Source organism: Salmo salar, chromosome 06 (genome assembly GCF_965601325.2).
Source record: "Salmo salar chromosome 06, fSalSal1, whole genome shotgun sequence".
NCBI lineage: Eukaryota > Metazoa > Chordata > Actinopteri > Salmoniformes > Salmonidae > Salmo > Salmo salar.
In genome coordinates, this window is record NC_138296.1 from 34390351 (window position 1) to 34407867 (window position 17517).

General features: G+C 46.5%; 1 protein-coding gene across 7 annotated transcripts in view; it reads left to right on the plus strand.

The window, feature by feature from the left end:
- LOC106601438 (RNA binding protein fox-1 homolog 3) overlaps positions 1 to 17517 on the plus strand; it is a 393335-nt gene that overhangs the window by 344229 nt on the left and 31589 nt on the right. For all 7 annotated transcript variants that reach the window (XM_082976499.1, XM_082976494.1, XM_082976498.1 and 4 more), the window contains 3 exons: positions 2306 to 2557; positions 11725 to 11868; positions 15501 to 15554. In XM_082976499.1, the coding sequence (XP_082832625.1) occupies positions 2306 to 2557; positions 11725 to 11868; positions 15501 to 15554 (450 nt within the window). The remainder of the gene's footprint in view (positions 1 to 2305; positions 2558 to 11724; positions 11869 to 15500; positions 15555 to 17517) is intronic.

A 17517-nucleotide genomic window follows, 5' to 3' on the forward strand; every position in this document is an offset into this window, starting at 1 on the left:
CAACGCTGCTGATTTGCATGGGCCCTTTTTTCTCTTCTAGTTCATTTCCAGTTGAATAACTTGTTTGTCACATACATCAGAGAGAAGGGGAAGATCATACAAGAGCCAGTGTTACTTTGTGTTTCACTAATGAGCCCCGTTCTCTACTCACACCCATAGACCCCCACTCCTTGCTTTTGGTTTGCTTCCCTTTGAAACAGTGCTGTGGTGCTGTATAGTGCAGTACAACACTTTGTTGCTGCATCTCTCTCTCTCTCGCTCTCTCTCTCTCTCGCTCTCTCTCTCTCTCTCTCTCTCTCTCTCTCTCTCTCTCTCTCTCTCTCTCTCTCGCTCTCCCTCCCAGCTCCAGGCTGTTACCCAGTGTTGTGTGTCACATGGCTTTGTTTCAGTCCCATGCCCTTGTTTTATGCTCCAAGAACAATAGGCGTGACACAAGTACACTGGTGCTCTGTGCCTCGCCATGTCTAACAGAATCCTCTAATGTAGCCTTGATCTCCCATATGGTGTGAAAACAGTTTCTCATACATGCCTTGTTGTCATCTGGACTCAAGCTTTCTTTCCTAACTGATTTGTTGATGTTAGACCACTTGAACCGGTTCATGGGGAAACTATGTGAAAGGTCCCAGCTGCTGCTGTTGCATGAGAAGCTTGCGTTTTTAGGTAGCTAACCAGCCCCCTTCCTTGAAGTGGGTGCTTAAAAGTTTAAAATTGCCGACATCAAGAGTCGACTTGAATAAGGATGCCCTGCAATGCAAGTGGGTTATATAACGCCATGACTAGAGGGAGATGAAAAGTAGAGCACAGGGGGAGAGATTAAAAAAGTTTCAGCACGAAGAGGGAGGGAAGAAAGAGACGGGGGAACGAGAGGTGAGGTAAGGAGAGAGAGATGGAGGGAGGCAGGGTAGGTGAGGTCACGGGAGGTGTTGAGAGCCCAGGCCTTGAGACTCTGTGGCTTCTCTGGAAGCTGGTCAATCCTCCTCATCTCTCAAGGCTGAAGGGCCTTTATTTTTTAATTTAGATAATGGAGGCATTTCTTTAATTGGCCAAGTGGTTTGGACTGTGGTTTGTTTGGCAACACGTCAGTGTATCATTGTTTCCAAAACATTTACAGCGCTGGGCGCTATGCTGCACGGCTCCGCTCCCTCATTAAAGCACAGGCCTCCTCTCTTCTCCTCCAGCCCAACTAGCTACGGCTGTCTGTGGAAGCCTGCAACATAGAGCCCAAACAGCAATGCACACAAGTGAGAAAAAATGAATAAAAAGCATTTATCTCTCCTCTCTCCGTCCCTAGCCAGTTAAGGCTTGGAAGAGACAGAAACTTCTCTATCTGTTTACTGTTATTGTTTTTCCCCTTACCCATAAGCCTCTTTGTCTTCTCTTATCGGAGGAGTTATGCGTTCAGCTCTTGTGATCTGTATCTCCAAATTTGATTGGGGATATTTGGTGGGATGTGTTATTGGATTCTGCCGTTATTGTCTCACCTTTTTTAAAACCCAGTTGTTGGGGTTTTAATGTAGAGGTGTGGTATCTGTTCCAGCAGGGCTCAGTGTGTAGAACAGTAAGACATGCTCTCCTCTAGTCCTACCATTGCTTTGCTTAACAATGTGTACCAGCCAGAAAAGTCCATTAATTCAACAGCTCATCATCTTAAGCGCCCACACAAGAGAAAGGGTTTGCAAAGCGCCTGCCACGTCTCTACCAGCCATCTATCACTTAAGTCACTCAGGAGCACAAAGACAGAACAAGACGAGTAGGACAGAATGAAAGAGGGATATGAGTGAGGGAGGGGGTGAGAAGGAAGAGCCAAGGACAGGACAGATATATCAAGTAAGATGCAGGTAGTAGGTGTTCAAAGCAGAAAAGTGGAACACAGAAAGGAATCGGCTGCTCCTATAACCGACCTGTCATTTGAATCAAAGGCTCTAATCAAAATTGTATCAATTAATTGATCTTTCCTCTTGCGCTTTGCCATGAGTGCAATTGAGTTTCCTCCTCGCTCCTGCCCCACCACCAGAGAGCTGTGCTCTACACACCATAAACTATGTTCATTAATAATGATCAAGGAATCCTCTAATCTGGGGTGAAATATGATATGATAGCTATTTCCCTGAGATCCTTAGTTTGCAGGACAACTCTTCATCTCCCCAGCTACTTCTAAAGCACAGGGGAAACCAGCATGTCTTTCATGCTGCGTTGTTCTTTAGTACTACTAACAACGTACTCCACTGTTCTAACAATGTAACTTTAATCACAAGTGATGTGGGACAAGGAATGTAACACTGTCTTCTCCTCTTTGTCTTAATAGGGTAACCAAGAGGCCACCAACCCCCCAGAAGCCATGGCCCAGCCGTACACGCCTGCCCAGTACCCGCCTCCCCCACAGAATGGCATCCCGGCCGAGTTTGCGGCACCCCACCCCCTCCCCACGCAGGACTACACCGGGCAGAACAGGGTTCCCGAGCACGCCATGACCCTCTACACCCCCACACAGACGCACAGTGAGCCGCCGGGCACCGACAACAACACGCCCGCCATCACCGCCAACACGACTGTACCGGTCAGTACCGCTCAACAACACAACACACACCTGGCATTATCTTAAATTAGGTTGATGACCGGAGGTGTTTAAGGAACCTTAGCCTTAAGACCATTACCAGTAGGATTGTTAATAAAGGCTTGGAAGCAGGAAGTGATGGAATATTACATATGGCGGTCATAAGGTTGTGCAGTGGCTCATTCGGTTAGGTAACGTTAACGTTACACAACTACCCAGAGTGTACAAGGGTGCAGGAGTAGACTTTGATGTCAGAAAATACATAAAGATGTCAAAGCGTGGAGCTGATTCTGCGTGAGTTGGAGTTGATTGAACTTAATTGGAAACGTTGTGGCGAAATCAAAGTGCATTTTTGAGAAGCCGGGCTCTCTGGAAAACGTGGAAACCTGAAGGGTTTTATTTATTTCCGCCAGTGAGATTCAACATGCTGTACACATGAATCATTTAGGCTCTGTGAAAGGGGGACAAGCCCTCTCCCTGATCCATTTGGTTGTGGAGTTAGTGGAAAGGAGAGGAGGGAAAGTTGCACTCTATGCCTGCAGGGGCCTGGGCTTGGCCAGCCAAAAAGCCCTGCCTAATTGGTCAAATTAGCTAATTAGCTGTAAATGTATATAAACCTCTGAGAATGTCCCTCAACATATTGCACTGCCTCCTGAGGAGCTGCCGCTAAGCCAGGATTATCCACAAACACTTTCTCTGAGTTAAATATGGGGAATTCAGCAAACAGCTATTATTCCATAGTAAGATATGTCAAATTCACCATACTGACAGCTATTTTACCGTAGTAGAATATGTCAAATTCACCATACTGACAGCTATTTTACCATAGTAGAATATGTCAAATTCACCATACTGACAGCTATTTTACCGTAGTAGAATATGTCAAATAACCATACTGACAGCTATTTTACCATAGTAGAATATGTCAAATTCACCATACTGACAGCTATTTTACCATAGTAGAATATGTCAAATTCACCATACTGACAGCTATTTTACCATAGTAGAATATGTCAAATTCACCATACTGACAGCTATTTTACCTTAATAGAATATGTCAAATTCAACATACTGACAGCTATTTTACCATAGTAGAATATGTCAAATTCAACATACTATGCAGTTATTCCTCCACAGTAAAATGTGTTGAATTCAGCATATTACATCACAATTTTTCCATATAGTTAAAACAGCTTGAATTCACCATGTTGTTATTTTTTCATAATTTGATATGTCAAATACCAAATATTACACAGCTACTTTCCGTAGTTAAATATATAAAATCCTACATATAACAGCTAGTTTCTGTCATGGTTAAATATGTTGAGTTCAGCATATTCAGCAGCCTATACTTTGGACCAATAGGACAGAGCAAACACTATAGCGATGTGAGCCCACCAGGTAGGTGTTGACATGTGGTTTAAATTAAGTGAAAGTATTCAAAATATATTTTATATATAAAATATGCCATAACCTGGGATTCACCCTTTCTGGAGGTGGTTGAGGATCAGAGAGGAGGATTCAGCAGAAGTCTCCCTCTCTCTAACTCCTGATAATACCAGCGGGAGAAAATGTGACTTCAGTCCGGCCTTTCTTCCTTTCCTCCCTCTCTTCCTCTCCTCCTCACACATGAAAACACTTGCTGGGAGAGGTCAGCTGGGGGTCAAGGCTGCTCCCCTGAGGGATTCAAGTCACCCATAAAAAACATCATTAACAACTCCATTTTCCTAACCATAGAAGCACTGAAGCACCATGGATAATGGGTGGAGAAATCAGCTGTGAATTACAGGTACAGATATAGCAAGGCCATGTGTATAACTGTAGCATTGCTCTGTAATGAAATCATGTTTGATTGGAAGATGTGTGTGACTCCGTCGTCATGGCTGACTCTTAATGGCAACTACACAGATACACTGTGTTCAGTGAGTAAGGAGAGACTTAGCAGGAGGTTCCACTCCCCTGCTCAGAACCCTGCTGTGTCGCTGCCTCTCATTCCCCCACGCCACTCACTTCTCCTCTCACCATTTTATATTTCATTTCATCTTTCCACCCGCTGTGAAGAAAGCCAAGTGACGTGGCCATGGAGAGATGAGAGACAGCCCTGCTTTCCTTCACGGCTCCCTCCCTCCCTCTCTCTCACTATCTTTCTTCCTCTCCCATTCCCTCCCTTTCTTTTCCCCACTCTCTCTTTCTCTCTCTACCCCTCTCTCTCTCCATCTCTCCCAGCCAGTGAGGAGAGAGGGATCAGATTAGTGGGCTGTAAACAGAGTGGCTGGCTAATCCCTGGGGCCGCTGGTGTAGGGGAGCACTCCCACCACCACTGCTGCTCCGCGCTGCGCTCCCCTGCTTTAATGACCCAGCCTGTTTGCTTTGGGTGCCACAGAAGGGCGCGGGTGTCTTTGATTAGGACACCCTGCAGAAACATAGATTGGGGAGCAGATCAGCACTCACTGGGCTCCCACTCCTCAGTGCTTTACTCTGGCCGTCTCGGAAAACTTATAGACTTTAAAAGAGTCATGACGAAAAGAGAATGAAATGTATGGATTCTGTGTGAATTCCCAGCAGAGGGTTGGCAGTGTGTGTTTAATGAGGGCTTGCCTCTCCTCTCTCCTCATCTCTCCAGTCAGTCCTCCTCTACTCCAGGGAGGTGCTGTTGTCCAGACTCAGACCTCTGGGGCCTGCTGTGTGACTCCCATGTTCAAACGACACTCGCATGAAAGCGGGTGACTTGAGGATAGAAAGAGGCAGTCAAACTTTCTCCAAATCCTCAGAGAGAGAGAGAATGGGACTGTAGAAAGGGGCTGCCAGCAAGTTCTGTTCAAAAAAAGCGTAGCTCGTTATCTAGCAAGCGCCATTCAAATAGTCCAAGGTTGGGTTTGGATTTCATGAGTTATCATTCTTTTTATTCAGATAACAAATTAAGGCAGTGTCGTTAGGACTGCACTCAATTCCAGATTTCTCAAAGTCTGTGTCAGCTGCATGAGGACTATCCAAAGTGGATTCTGGGAGCTTGTGATAACACAGACACATGGGCTATACATATGCAGACACACATACAGTTCAAGCACATGGAAGAGCATGCACACTCACTCAGACGATCTCTCTTAGAGAGATTTTGCGATTCGCAAGAGATTCTAGCAGCCTATGACTCTTAGGGCCTGGATGATGAGTGTATATATGACCCAGTTAAAGGGGATGTCTGTGTTATCTATAGGAATAGCAGGCCGGGGGGAGGGAGGGAGGAGGGTCTCTACTCTACCTCTCTCTCACCCCCTGCTATTTTAGGTGACAGAAGAAGGGATTTGTTTACAGCTTCTTTAGAGAAGAGACAAACAATGGAGGATTAGATGGGGGGGGTGCATTAAAGGAAGGCATTATAATTCTTGTGAGCGACGACTCGGTATCCCCCCCACTTAATCGGATGTAATCTACCTGCTTGGCGGCGTTCCAATCAGATAGTTTCAATGATGTGCTTGTAATGCCACTGAGAGGAGGGGGAATGTGAGCACAGCACTTTGAAAGCGATTTGCAAATAACGGCGAGGGAGTCTGTTAGAGGAATGAATGAACAGGAAGCAGGGTGGGTGACTCGCCGCCCGAGATGACAGCTACGCTTGGCGGGGACAGTAGCGGCGGGTGGCGGTGACGCCTGGGGTTGCATCAGCCTCCCTCCCTCGTCATGACTGTGACAGCAGCTGCCAGGTCGGTAAAGTGCCACTGAACGGGGTCTCCTATGGCAGGATTATTCAACCAGGGGTCCGTGGAAATACATATTTTTTTATTAAGTGGATTTCCCACCCCCCAATGTTTTTATGAATATCGCTAGTAACAGCAGAGTAAACACATTTTGTATTATATACATACTGTAGAACAGACGAGAATATCATATTTCTAATGATGTCAATATTATTCTACAACTCTGAATATTGAGCCAATTACACTCATTGGAGTATCTGACATAGGCTTTGAAACAGCACCTGCGAAAAGGCTACCAGTGTGGCAAGTGCCGCTGGCTGCTGGAAAGCTTTCTTGACTTGGACATTCATTTTTACCAACACATGGCTAACCTTTGTTTAACCAGATAAACAGCTGCTCTTAGCGAAAATGAGTTTGGAGTTACCTTTCTAACTAATAGACTATGTTAGTTATTGATTTGATTTATTAGGATCCCCATTAGCCGACGTTAACAGCGACAGCTAGTCTTACCGGGGTAACATAACAAAAAAGACATTACAGACAAAAGACTTGACAAGTTATATATATTTAAAAACAGGAACGTGTAGTGTGGTGTGTGTGTGTGTGTGTGTGTGTGTGTGTGTGTGTGTGTGTGTGTGTGTGTGTGTGTGTGTGTGTGTGTGTGTGTGTGGGTGTGTAAAAACATGAACATGTAGTGTGTGTGTAAAAACATGAACGTGTAGTGTGTGTGTGTAAAAACATGAACATGTAGTGTGTGTGTAAAAACATGAACATGTAGTGTGTGTGTGTAAAAACATGAACATGTAGTGTGTGTGTGTGTGTGTGTGTGTAAAAACATGAACGTGTAGTGTGTGTGTAAAAACATGAACATGTAGTGTGTGTGTAAAAACATGAACATGTAGTGTGTGTGTGTGTGTGTGTGTGTAAAAACATGAACATGTAGTGTGTGTGTAAAAACATGAACATGTAGTGTGTATGTGTGTGTGTGTAAAAACATGAACATGTAGTGTGTGTGTAAAAACATGAACGTGTAGTGTGTGTGTGTGTGTGTGTGTGTGTGTGTGTAAAAACATGAACATGTAGTGTGTGTGTAAAAACATGAACATGTAGTGTGTGTGTGTGTAAAAACATGAACATGTAGTGTGTGTGTAAAAACATGAACGTGTAGTGTGTGTGTAAAAACATGAACATGTAGTGTGTGTGTAAAAACATGAACATGTAGTGTGTGTGTAAAAACATGAACATGTAGTGTGTGTGTAAAAACATGAACATGTAGTGTGTGTGTGTAAAAACATGAACATGTAGTGTGTGTGTGTGTGCATCTATCAGTTACACATACAGTACATGTTAGTACAAACACACAACAAGTGTACACACAAGAGTTTACCCTTCCTCTTCCAATTATAATGTGAGGAGGTCAAAATATTTACCAAATGTATTCATTTTAAAATGTTGATAACTTTTCCTTTCCATTAACATTCACCAGATGATAAGACAGGATGTCTTTGCTAACGTATGATGGGTATTGCCGGGTGCCTGGGAGGGGGTCCCTGGGCAAGAAAAGGTTGAAGACCCCTGTCATATGGTAATGCACATGTAATTATTTTACACTGTAACCATCTCACCTTCTCCCAAGCAGCCTGGATCCAGATGATCCCTCAGGAGGAGCCATGGAGAGACAAGGGCACTAAACTCACTGACAGAAACACAGAGATCCACAGATGGAGTCTGGGTTAAATAGCTATAGCTGTATGAGTGCCAGTCGTATTTACCTCTAGTCAGTATGGAAGAAGTGTGTGAAGTAAAAGTGAATCTGAAGGTTTGCTAACACACAGCTAGAGGACCCCATGATAAGAAGCCAGTAGCCAAGCTGGAGGACAGGACAGTGAGTCAGTCGTTGTGCAGTCTGGTAACATACGGTAAAGGTTGATAGAGTCATGTGTGACCGATGAAACAGATTGACCCGCGGTCCCCAGTGCCTTGTCACCCTCCACAGTAGTCGGGCATCTGTCTGCCGTGTGTCACCCTGGGACCCAACATGGCAACTCAGGCTATTAACCTCTAGTACAGGAGGACATGGCACACTGATGACCCCTTCCTCCCTTTTCACTCTGTCACCCGCCACTCCACCCCTCCACTACTCTACCAGTCTGATACTGGAGCTAGCTAGCCCAGCTCACCCCTCCACTACTCTACCAGTCTGATACCGGAGCTAGCTAGCCCAGCTCACCCCTCCACTACTCTACCAGTCTGATACCGGAGCTAGCTAGCCCAGCTCACCCCTCCACTACGCTACCAGTCTGATACCGGAACTAGCTAGCCCAGCTCACCCCTCCACTACTCTACCAGTCTGATACCGGAGCTAGCTAGCCCAGCTCACCCCTCCACTACTCTACCAGTCTGATACTGGAGCTAGCTAGCCCAGCTCACCCCTCCACTACTCTACCAGTCTGATACTGGAGCTAGCTAGCCCAGCTCACCCCTCCACTACTCTACCAGTCTGATACCGGAGCTAGCTAGCCCAGCTCACCCCTCCACTACTCTACCAGTCTGATACCGGAGCTAGCTAGCCCAGCTCACCCCTCCACTACTCTACCAGTCTGATACCGGAACTAGCTAGCCCAGCTCACCCCTCCACTACTCTACCAGTCTGATACTGGAGCTACCTAGCCCAGCTCACCCCTCCACTACTCTACCAGTCTGATACTGGAGTTAGCTAGCCCAGCTCACCCCTCCACTACTCTACCAGTCTGATACCGGAACTAGCTAGCCCAGCTCACCCCTCCACTACTCTACCAGTCTGATACTGGAGCTAGCTAGCCCAGCTCACCCCTCCACTACGCTACCAGTCTGATACCGGAACTAGCTAGCCCAGCTCACCCCTCCACTACTCTACCAGTCTGATACTGGAACTAGCTAGCCCAGCTCACCCCTCCACTACTCTACCAGTCTGATACCGGAGCTAGCTAGCCCAGCTCACCCCTCCACTACTCTACCAGTCTGATACTGGAGCTAGCTAGCCCAGCTCACCCCTCCACTACTCTACCAGTCTGATACCGGAACTAGCTAGCCCAGCTCACCCCTCCACTACTCTACCAGTCTGATACCGGAGCTAGCTAGCCCAGCTCACCCCTCCACTACTCTACCAGTCTGATACTGGAGTTAGCTAGCCCAGCTCACCCCTCCACTACTCTACCAGTCTGATACTGGAGTTAGCTAGCCCAGCTCACCCCTCCACTACTCTACCAGTCTGATACCGGAACTAGCTAGCCCAGCTCACCCCTCCACTACTCTACCAGTCTGATACTGGAGCTAGCTAGCCCAGCTCACCCCTCCACTACGCTACCAGTCTGATACCGGAACTAGCTAGCCCAGCTCACCCCTCCACTACTCTACCAGTCTGATACTGGAGCTAGCTAGCCCAGCTCACCCCTCCACTACTCTACCAGTCTGATACCGGAACTAGCTAGCCCAGCTCACCCCTCCACTACTCTACCAGTCTGATACCGGAGCTAGCTAGCCCAGCTCACCCCTCCACTACTCTACCAGTCTGATACTGGAGTTAGCTAGCCCAGCTCACCCCTCCACTACTCTACCAGTCTGATACTGGAGCTAGCTAGCCCAGCTCACCCCTCCACTACTCTACCAGTCTGATACCGGAACTAGCTAGCCCAGCTCACCCCTCCACTACTCTACCAGTCTGATACTGGAGATAGCTAGCCCAGCTCACCCCTCCACTACTCTACCAGTCTGATACTGGAACTAGCTAGCCCAGCTCACCCCTCCACTACTCTACCAGTCTGATACTGGAACTAGCTAGCCCAGCTCACCCCTACACTGGCTCCTGTGCCCTTCTCCACACGATAACCTCTGAACATGACTAAACATCACTGAATATCACTGAACACATGGCTTTCAGACCTGCCGTCACCAATGTGCCCTACCTGGATGGCTGGAGGGGAGACTAAGTGGGACCTTGAATCAAACAACTGTCAGTGTTAACAATGTATGTCACCATCTCCGAATGGGCCATAAAAGCAAATAAATGAGGGCCATTACAGTGGAGATTGTGATTATGATAATGAGAATAATAAAGGCGATCATCATTACGATCATGATGATAATGATAATACTGTGATGATGAATTATAATGAATAAATCCCTAGCCCATTTCCTAAATGGTGGGATATGTATCACCCAGGGGCCTGCAGCCACCCGACGGCCTTGGAGCAGGGAGCGGGTTGTTGGAGGGTGGAGAGAGGTCTGTGTGTGTGTGTGTGTGTGTGTGTGTGTGTGTGTGTGTGTGTGTGTGTGTGTGTGTGTGTGTGTGTGTGTGTGTGTGTGTGTACGTGTGCTTGTCTGTACATGTGTTTGTCTGTATGTGCACATCTGTCAGCCTTTTTTGTTCTCGATCTAAGGTTCCTCTCCCTCTTTTCACTCTGTCGTCCTTCACTATCTTATTTCCCCTTCTCTCGCTCTCTCTCTCTCCATCTGTGTGTGTGTGTGTATTCGCGGGGTGTGTGTGTACTCGCGGGGTGTCTGTGTATGTGACTCCAGCCAGCCCGTGTAATATGGAGTGTTTGCCATTGCTCATGGAGCACATCCCTGGGGACCTTGGAGTTTACATATCATATTCAAACAGCTTTTGTACTCCCTCTCAATCTAACCAGGCCTTACTCCCTACTTCACTCCTCTTTCTTTTTCTTTCTCACTCTTTTTCCCCCCACCTCTCATATTTTTTTTCATTTATTTCATAACACCTGAAGTGTCTACAAGAGGTCTGGGTTTTAATCTTGGTAACCACATTTAAATGATGCAATCTGTTGTTATGCAGACAGAGTTGGTCCCTAATGATCCTTCCATGGAGAGGGTAAATGGTTCTGATGACCAGTGAAGGTTTTTACAGGAAACAAATCTTGTGAAACCCTCTCCCTCTAAAACTGGGTCGGTTTGAGTAAACAAGCCAGCAGCCATGTTGAAATTCATCACTCTTGTCTGAGAGAGAACTAAGTGGGATTTGTCATAGACATCAGACATGTCATTTATATCACAATGTCAGCACTGCATTCGCATAATGATGGAGTCGACAACGTAGGAGCTCTGGGCCTCTGCACTCCTACGGCAGTGTGCAAACAACACCAGTAATGTGTCTCAAGTCTAGATGTGTCAGAAGCGCTAGGATCTATATCCATGCCTTTCTGTCAAACCCCTCAATCTTTCTTTCTTGTGGCTCCAGAAGCTAAGTGCAAGAGATTAATAAGTGGATTTGTAATGCATGACCTCAGGTTTTAAACCATAATTCATCAGCTGTTTAGCGTTTTCTGCTTCTCGACAGATTGAAAAATAGCAGACGCTAAGTAAGTTAGTTAGCCGGTCCCCCTCTGTCTCTCTTCCCCCTCACCATGTGACCCGAAGGTACTGTAGTAGGATCTAATGAGCTGCTTGTGTCTTTCTGCTGTTGTTTCCCTCTGGCAGACAGATGACGTGACGCAATCAGAGGTCTCCCTGCAGCTCCAGCTGCAGCTATCGGACTCCTCAGAGAAGCAGCAGCCCAAGAGGTTACATGTCTCCAACATCCCCTTCCGCTTCCGCGACCCCGACCTGCGGCAAATGTTTGGGGTGAGATCCCTTCCCTCTCCCTGAACTCACTGGGGGAAACCATTCTTTACCCACCCACACATATCATGGTACCTGCCTGGAGTGTGTATTGTCTTTTCTCTCTCTCTCTCTCTCTCTCTCTCTCTCTCTCTCTCTCTCTCTCTCTCTCTCTCTCTCTCTCTCTCTCTCTCTGTCTAGAAAGTCCAGACACACATTCATCCTGATCCCAGAACAGGTTAACTCTCTTTTCCCTGAAAGTGTAACCTCTCTGTCTCGCATTTCACACCAGTCCTTAAAATTAACACAACAAAAAAAGTATATAATTATAATGGATCCGAATCGGGAACATTGCCAAAAATCTAATTTGAATGTTGCACGCTAATTTAGGTCATTATAAGCTACAGGCGTTAATTTTCATCGTTATGGAGACGACGTCAAACTGATGATGTTAATTACAGGAGAGCCCTGGCTACGGCGTAATAAATTACTGGACAACACGGCTGCTGTCTCTCTCTCTCTCTCTCTCTCTCTCTCTCTCTCTCTCCTCTCTCTCTCTCTCTCTCTCTCTCTCTCTCTCTCTCCTTCCTGTGCTGTCTGATTGTTGGGTTTATTGTTTCCAGCTCTGGAGCAGGTCCTGTGGAATCCAAATTGCCTCAGTAATTAGCTCGGAGGCTTTGTGCGCCTGGCCGACGTGTGTGTGCAGCTTATGGATATGTGATGCAAATGTAATAGTGGCCCTCCCAGCAGCCCTCCCCTCCCTAACTTTCCGGGCAGTCGGTGGCTGGGTCCTGGGATTGATGGTTGTGGGCAGAGCTGGTTGCTGGTTGGGAGAGGAGTTATCCTGTCTGTGCTGTATTAACGTGCCGGCTCAGCTCCGGCTCCACCCCTGGATATGGCCTCCACAATGACCCTGTGTCTGTGTGTATGTGATCAGTGGTGTGCAGCCCCATCCCTCTGACTCTAATGGCTGCCCTGCCGCCTGGGGCTCAATACACCATTACCGTTACACACGAGCAGAGCCCGCAGACATACAGGCAGGCAGAGGAGAGCGAAAGGGAAAGGCAGCGGTGAGATGGTGCATGTGTCAATGGTGGAGCAGTGGAACCCAGCGCAGCACAGCCGAACCCAGCGCTGCTGCCAAGCCCCCAGGACCTCCATCTACTCCCACAAGTTGTGAAGAGCCCCTCTCTCCAGCTCTCTAGTGACATGCACACTTAGCTGGGACCCTCCATCAGCGACCAGCAGAGAGCTAAAACAGAGACTAGCTAGCACCTGCTAACAGAGACTGTAGCTAGCCCCTAAACAAGGAGGGAGGGTTTGAGAGTTACCCTACCCCTCCGTAGGGGTTAAGGGTGCGGAGGATGACCCTCTGAGTCACTAACGAGGCGCAGAATGAAAGCCTCATTAAGGCGACTGCTGCAGACCTTAATCAGTGATTAGAAAAGTGTGATATTTGAGAGAGCGGGCGATTAGAGGAGTGAAAGGAAAACACTCCAAGCTAGCGTTAGCTCGGGTAGCGCGTCGCACCATGCTGTGCTGCTTGAGGGCGTCCTCCTCATTCTGCTCCTGGGTTCTTCAACAGTACTCCTCCTCGGCTGCTGGACGAGGGATCTCAGTGAACGAACATCTCTGGGCAATCAGACCTCTGGCCCCCATGCTTTCACACTGAGCTCCAGTCTATCTCACCAGCCACTACTCTGCTACTCTCAGACAGTAGCAGCACTCTACACTACTAAACCATGCTGTATTATGCTAATGATAGCTAGCCTCCTCACAGCATTCAGGTGTTTTAGCCTAGCAGAAGCAGGGATGCATATGGTGCCCTATCCGTGGTTGGTAGCTCTGCATTCCAGTTGATCACAGTGTAGAAATGCATTTGCATCTCAGATAGGAAGTGGAGCGAATGAGCGAGGCCTCATAAAAAAAGTGTTCTCGAGGTAGGAATATTAACTAGTGCCTATGATTTTTCCCCAACGGACGCTTTTTCTCATTTCCTTATTGATATGTTGATTGTTTACTATGGCTGATCTGGGGGTGCGGAAGGAAGGAGGTGTCGTCATTCCCCCAGCTCTGTCTCTGTCTCCTGAGACCCCTCCAATTGATGCCATTGTTTATTGGCTTTGGTGCTGATGCAGCTGTTTGCGCTGGGCTGGGGCTGAGCTGGGGCGTAGAGGGCTGTAGGGAGGGAGGAGAGTGTGGGAGCGGAGTGGCTGAGATCCCCAGTGCCATGTGGGAATCCACTAAGATGACTTCCCCAGAAACTAATTAATCGACGCCACAAGCCCATTACTCTTGGTTAAAACAATTAGCATCTGCACATTGCATGGGGAAGCATTGTCATCTCATGCGAAGAGGGGCATCACACTGGGATGTAAATGCCTCTGTGTGTGATGGAGCTGGGTACGGTAAAGCGCTACAATTGGAATCAATGGAGCTGAGCACCATACGAGGCAGATGTGGAGAGGGGGCCTATGTAGAATTGAAATCCCAGATGAACAAGATGTACTTGAGTTTGTGGCCTGGGCTGGGCCTACCCTGGCGTTGTCTGTTGGGAAGGTCATAAATAACTCCAACTTTTTTTCTCAGGCGTTGTGGGGGTCAGCACTTGACCCTGGGGGATGAAGGATGTCATATGTGTTTTACCAGCCCATAAACCCAGCTCCTCCACCAGACCCACTCCCCTCATCATTCTCATCACTCTCCTATGGCCGGAGCAGGCAGATAATAGCCAGTTCTTCCTAACCCCTATTAGTGGCTCAGTCAAACGATCCATCCATTCCCATTGAGCACCAACCACATGGAAGGCCTATTTCTTCCCTGTTGTGCCCAAATGAAGGCGATGCGGACTGCTTGACAGGGTAATTACTTTTAATGAAATAATACGGCCATTGTAGACAGCAATTAAAAGTGGCTCTCACTCCACTCATTAGGGGGAACTTACGATTGGCTTTCATTCCTCTGTTTTCTAATGATCCAAAGTCGAGCCTGTTAAATCAAAAGGCTTGAGCACGTTAACCCCTTGGGACCATCCCTCGAGTCCTGTTCACTGAGAAAACAACACACACTCACAAAGAGCGAGAAAAGGAGAGGAGGAGAAAGAGAGAGAAAATGGCAGGTACCTGTGTAGATAGAGAGACAGCTCAGCCACCTGTTTGTTGGGCAGGCAGAAGCCTGCTGGTCTGTCTCTCTTTATGTCAAAGCCTAGTTAACTCACTCTCTATCGGTTATCTCTCTCTCTCTCTATCAGTTATCTCTCTGTCTCTATCAGTTATCTCTCTCTATCGGTTCAGGGATTTGAGAAAAGGAGTTTTCCTCAGGAGCTGCTTCACATCACAACACAACCTTACAAACAACCACCTTGCCATATGTTGATGTAGCTTTTCTCTGTGTGAAATATCTTCTGTTACTCTAACTCTGCTGTGTTTACAATGTTTGTTTTCACAGTTTTTTACATCATTGATTTCATGACATTGAAATAACACAGATAAAACAGTAACTTTATTTTGCATTAAAAAAAGATAATTTGATCAGATCACAATATATATTTGAAATCATTGCATAACAATTGTAACATTTTGGCATGGCAACAATAACCGTTTTCTTACTCTTTTCATAACTTAATCTCTCCTCTCCTGTCTCCTTTCTCGCCACAGCAATTTGGAAAGATTCTAGATGTGGAGATTATCTTTAATGAGCGAGGATCCAAGGTAAGTGAACTGGAACCCCAGCTGCTTCATTACCATGTACTTCTTCTGTTTAGTAATGATGGCATTAGTGCCGTGTGTACATTGGCTCAGACTACTGCTCTCTAAGCCTGGTCCTGGTGAGCTGGAGAACTGCGTTCAGACATTCACTCCTCTCTCTGCTGCCTCTTTGGTTGTTGTTCTAGCTTTGTGCTCCAGTTGGGGAATCATTACCCCTGTCAATCAATCAATCAATCTGTGATTGAGCTGTTTCAAAATGCACTTAGTCCAGTACTGTAGCTCTCTGGACCAGGAATACAGACCTCTAGTTTAGAGCCTAATAGTCAATCCAGATCAAATATCAAATGCTATAGCAAATATAGAACCATCACCGCCAAAACTGACTCAGTGTCTGTACATGTACAGTAGCTCTATACCAAGTCCTATATAACATAAACAGGACAGTGCTGGTCATCCACTGTTTATTTAATCGTCTGTGCCAAGCTCCAGAGCATTCCATTCATAAATTAGACAGCCTCCTCTAGCTGGGTGTTCAACCATGAATGGGACCGATTCCCACTCTTACCTGGTAGTTTGGGGTCTGTATAAGGTATGCAGCCAGCCTCCATCTGGGAACCTATACTCCAACTCAGCCCCCACAGCCAGACAAGATTGAGCACCGGATAAAGCTGCCTCCTCTGCTGTAACAAGCATTTATTGTTTGTGCCCTACAAAGCCATTACCCATGATGCCTCTCTCCTGCACCCTGCGCGCTATATAATGAACCTAGCAGGCCATTAATAAACAATCTATTTTCTATGAAGCTTTGGCAATTTGCATTCAATATGTTTGTCTCCTTTGAAAAATGGTGGCTCCACTCTCCCTCCGTGTAAGCTAATTATTTGTGCATGATAAAAAAAGATAGAGGGGCCAACCATAGTCGGGCAAAATGTCCAAAGGATTAATTTTGCCCTCAATTCCTTTTGAATTTATTTCTTTATCTCCCTCTCCCCAAGGACAGCTACCGTGTTATTTATGCCAGGAATAGGGGCTCAGAGATCCTGTGTATGCATACAAGATCACAATGCTCTCCATCTCTCACATGTATTATATATCTTCAAGCAATTATCAGCCTGGCCGTGGCTCCCTGTCCCTCCCATCCCACTATATGTATATATAGAAACCAAAGGACTGGGACTTGTTGGGCCAGCATATCTGAAGGCTGGTGATGGATCTCAGGCCCAGTCTCCCAGTCCCCATAACTCAAGCTGGTGACAAAGGCCTCATGGGAGGGGGCACGTGGGGGTGGAAGATGGGGGATGGGGAGGAGGGTATTTTGGTGTGAGTTTAAAGGCGACATCCCCATTGTAAAGCCAGTGTTTTTTTCTTCCACCTCCTTAGAGGTAGCATGTGATTTATTAATGTACATATGTTGTTGGTGATATGTATAGCTACCTTTACTACCAACCAATACCTTGATAGCATGGTAAATGCCCCATCACATTTTAGACACAGCTAATACAATGATGAATACTAATATAATGATATGTCTAAGAAAAAGAGACAACATATGGCTTAATTTAATTGCTACAGTGCATACTTTGGCTATTGTAATGGATTAGAAATGGTTGATGATGGAATTAAACTAAATTGCTTGAAGAATTTATGAATATTCCTTCCTTGCTCAACTTCATCTCATTCCAATGGGGGTTGGGGGTTGTTTTTCATAAGGCTACTGTTGAAGTCTTCACAATAATGATTAGACTATAATGTTGCGTAACAGAGTGTAATGCCTGCGATGCTCAGAGACATTCTCCAGAGGTGGTTTGTGGTGTTTAATTGGGTAAAACAGGCAGGTTTGTTAGTGTGTGTGAGGCTGTCATCCTTATCTCTCCTTGGATCTCTCTTTGCTGTTCCTGACGTCTCACTAACAACCACACAATTAATAACACCGCTTATATACATCTCTACTTCCTGCTGCTCACCT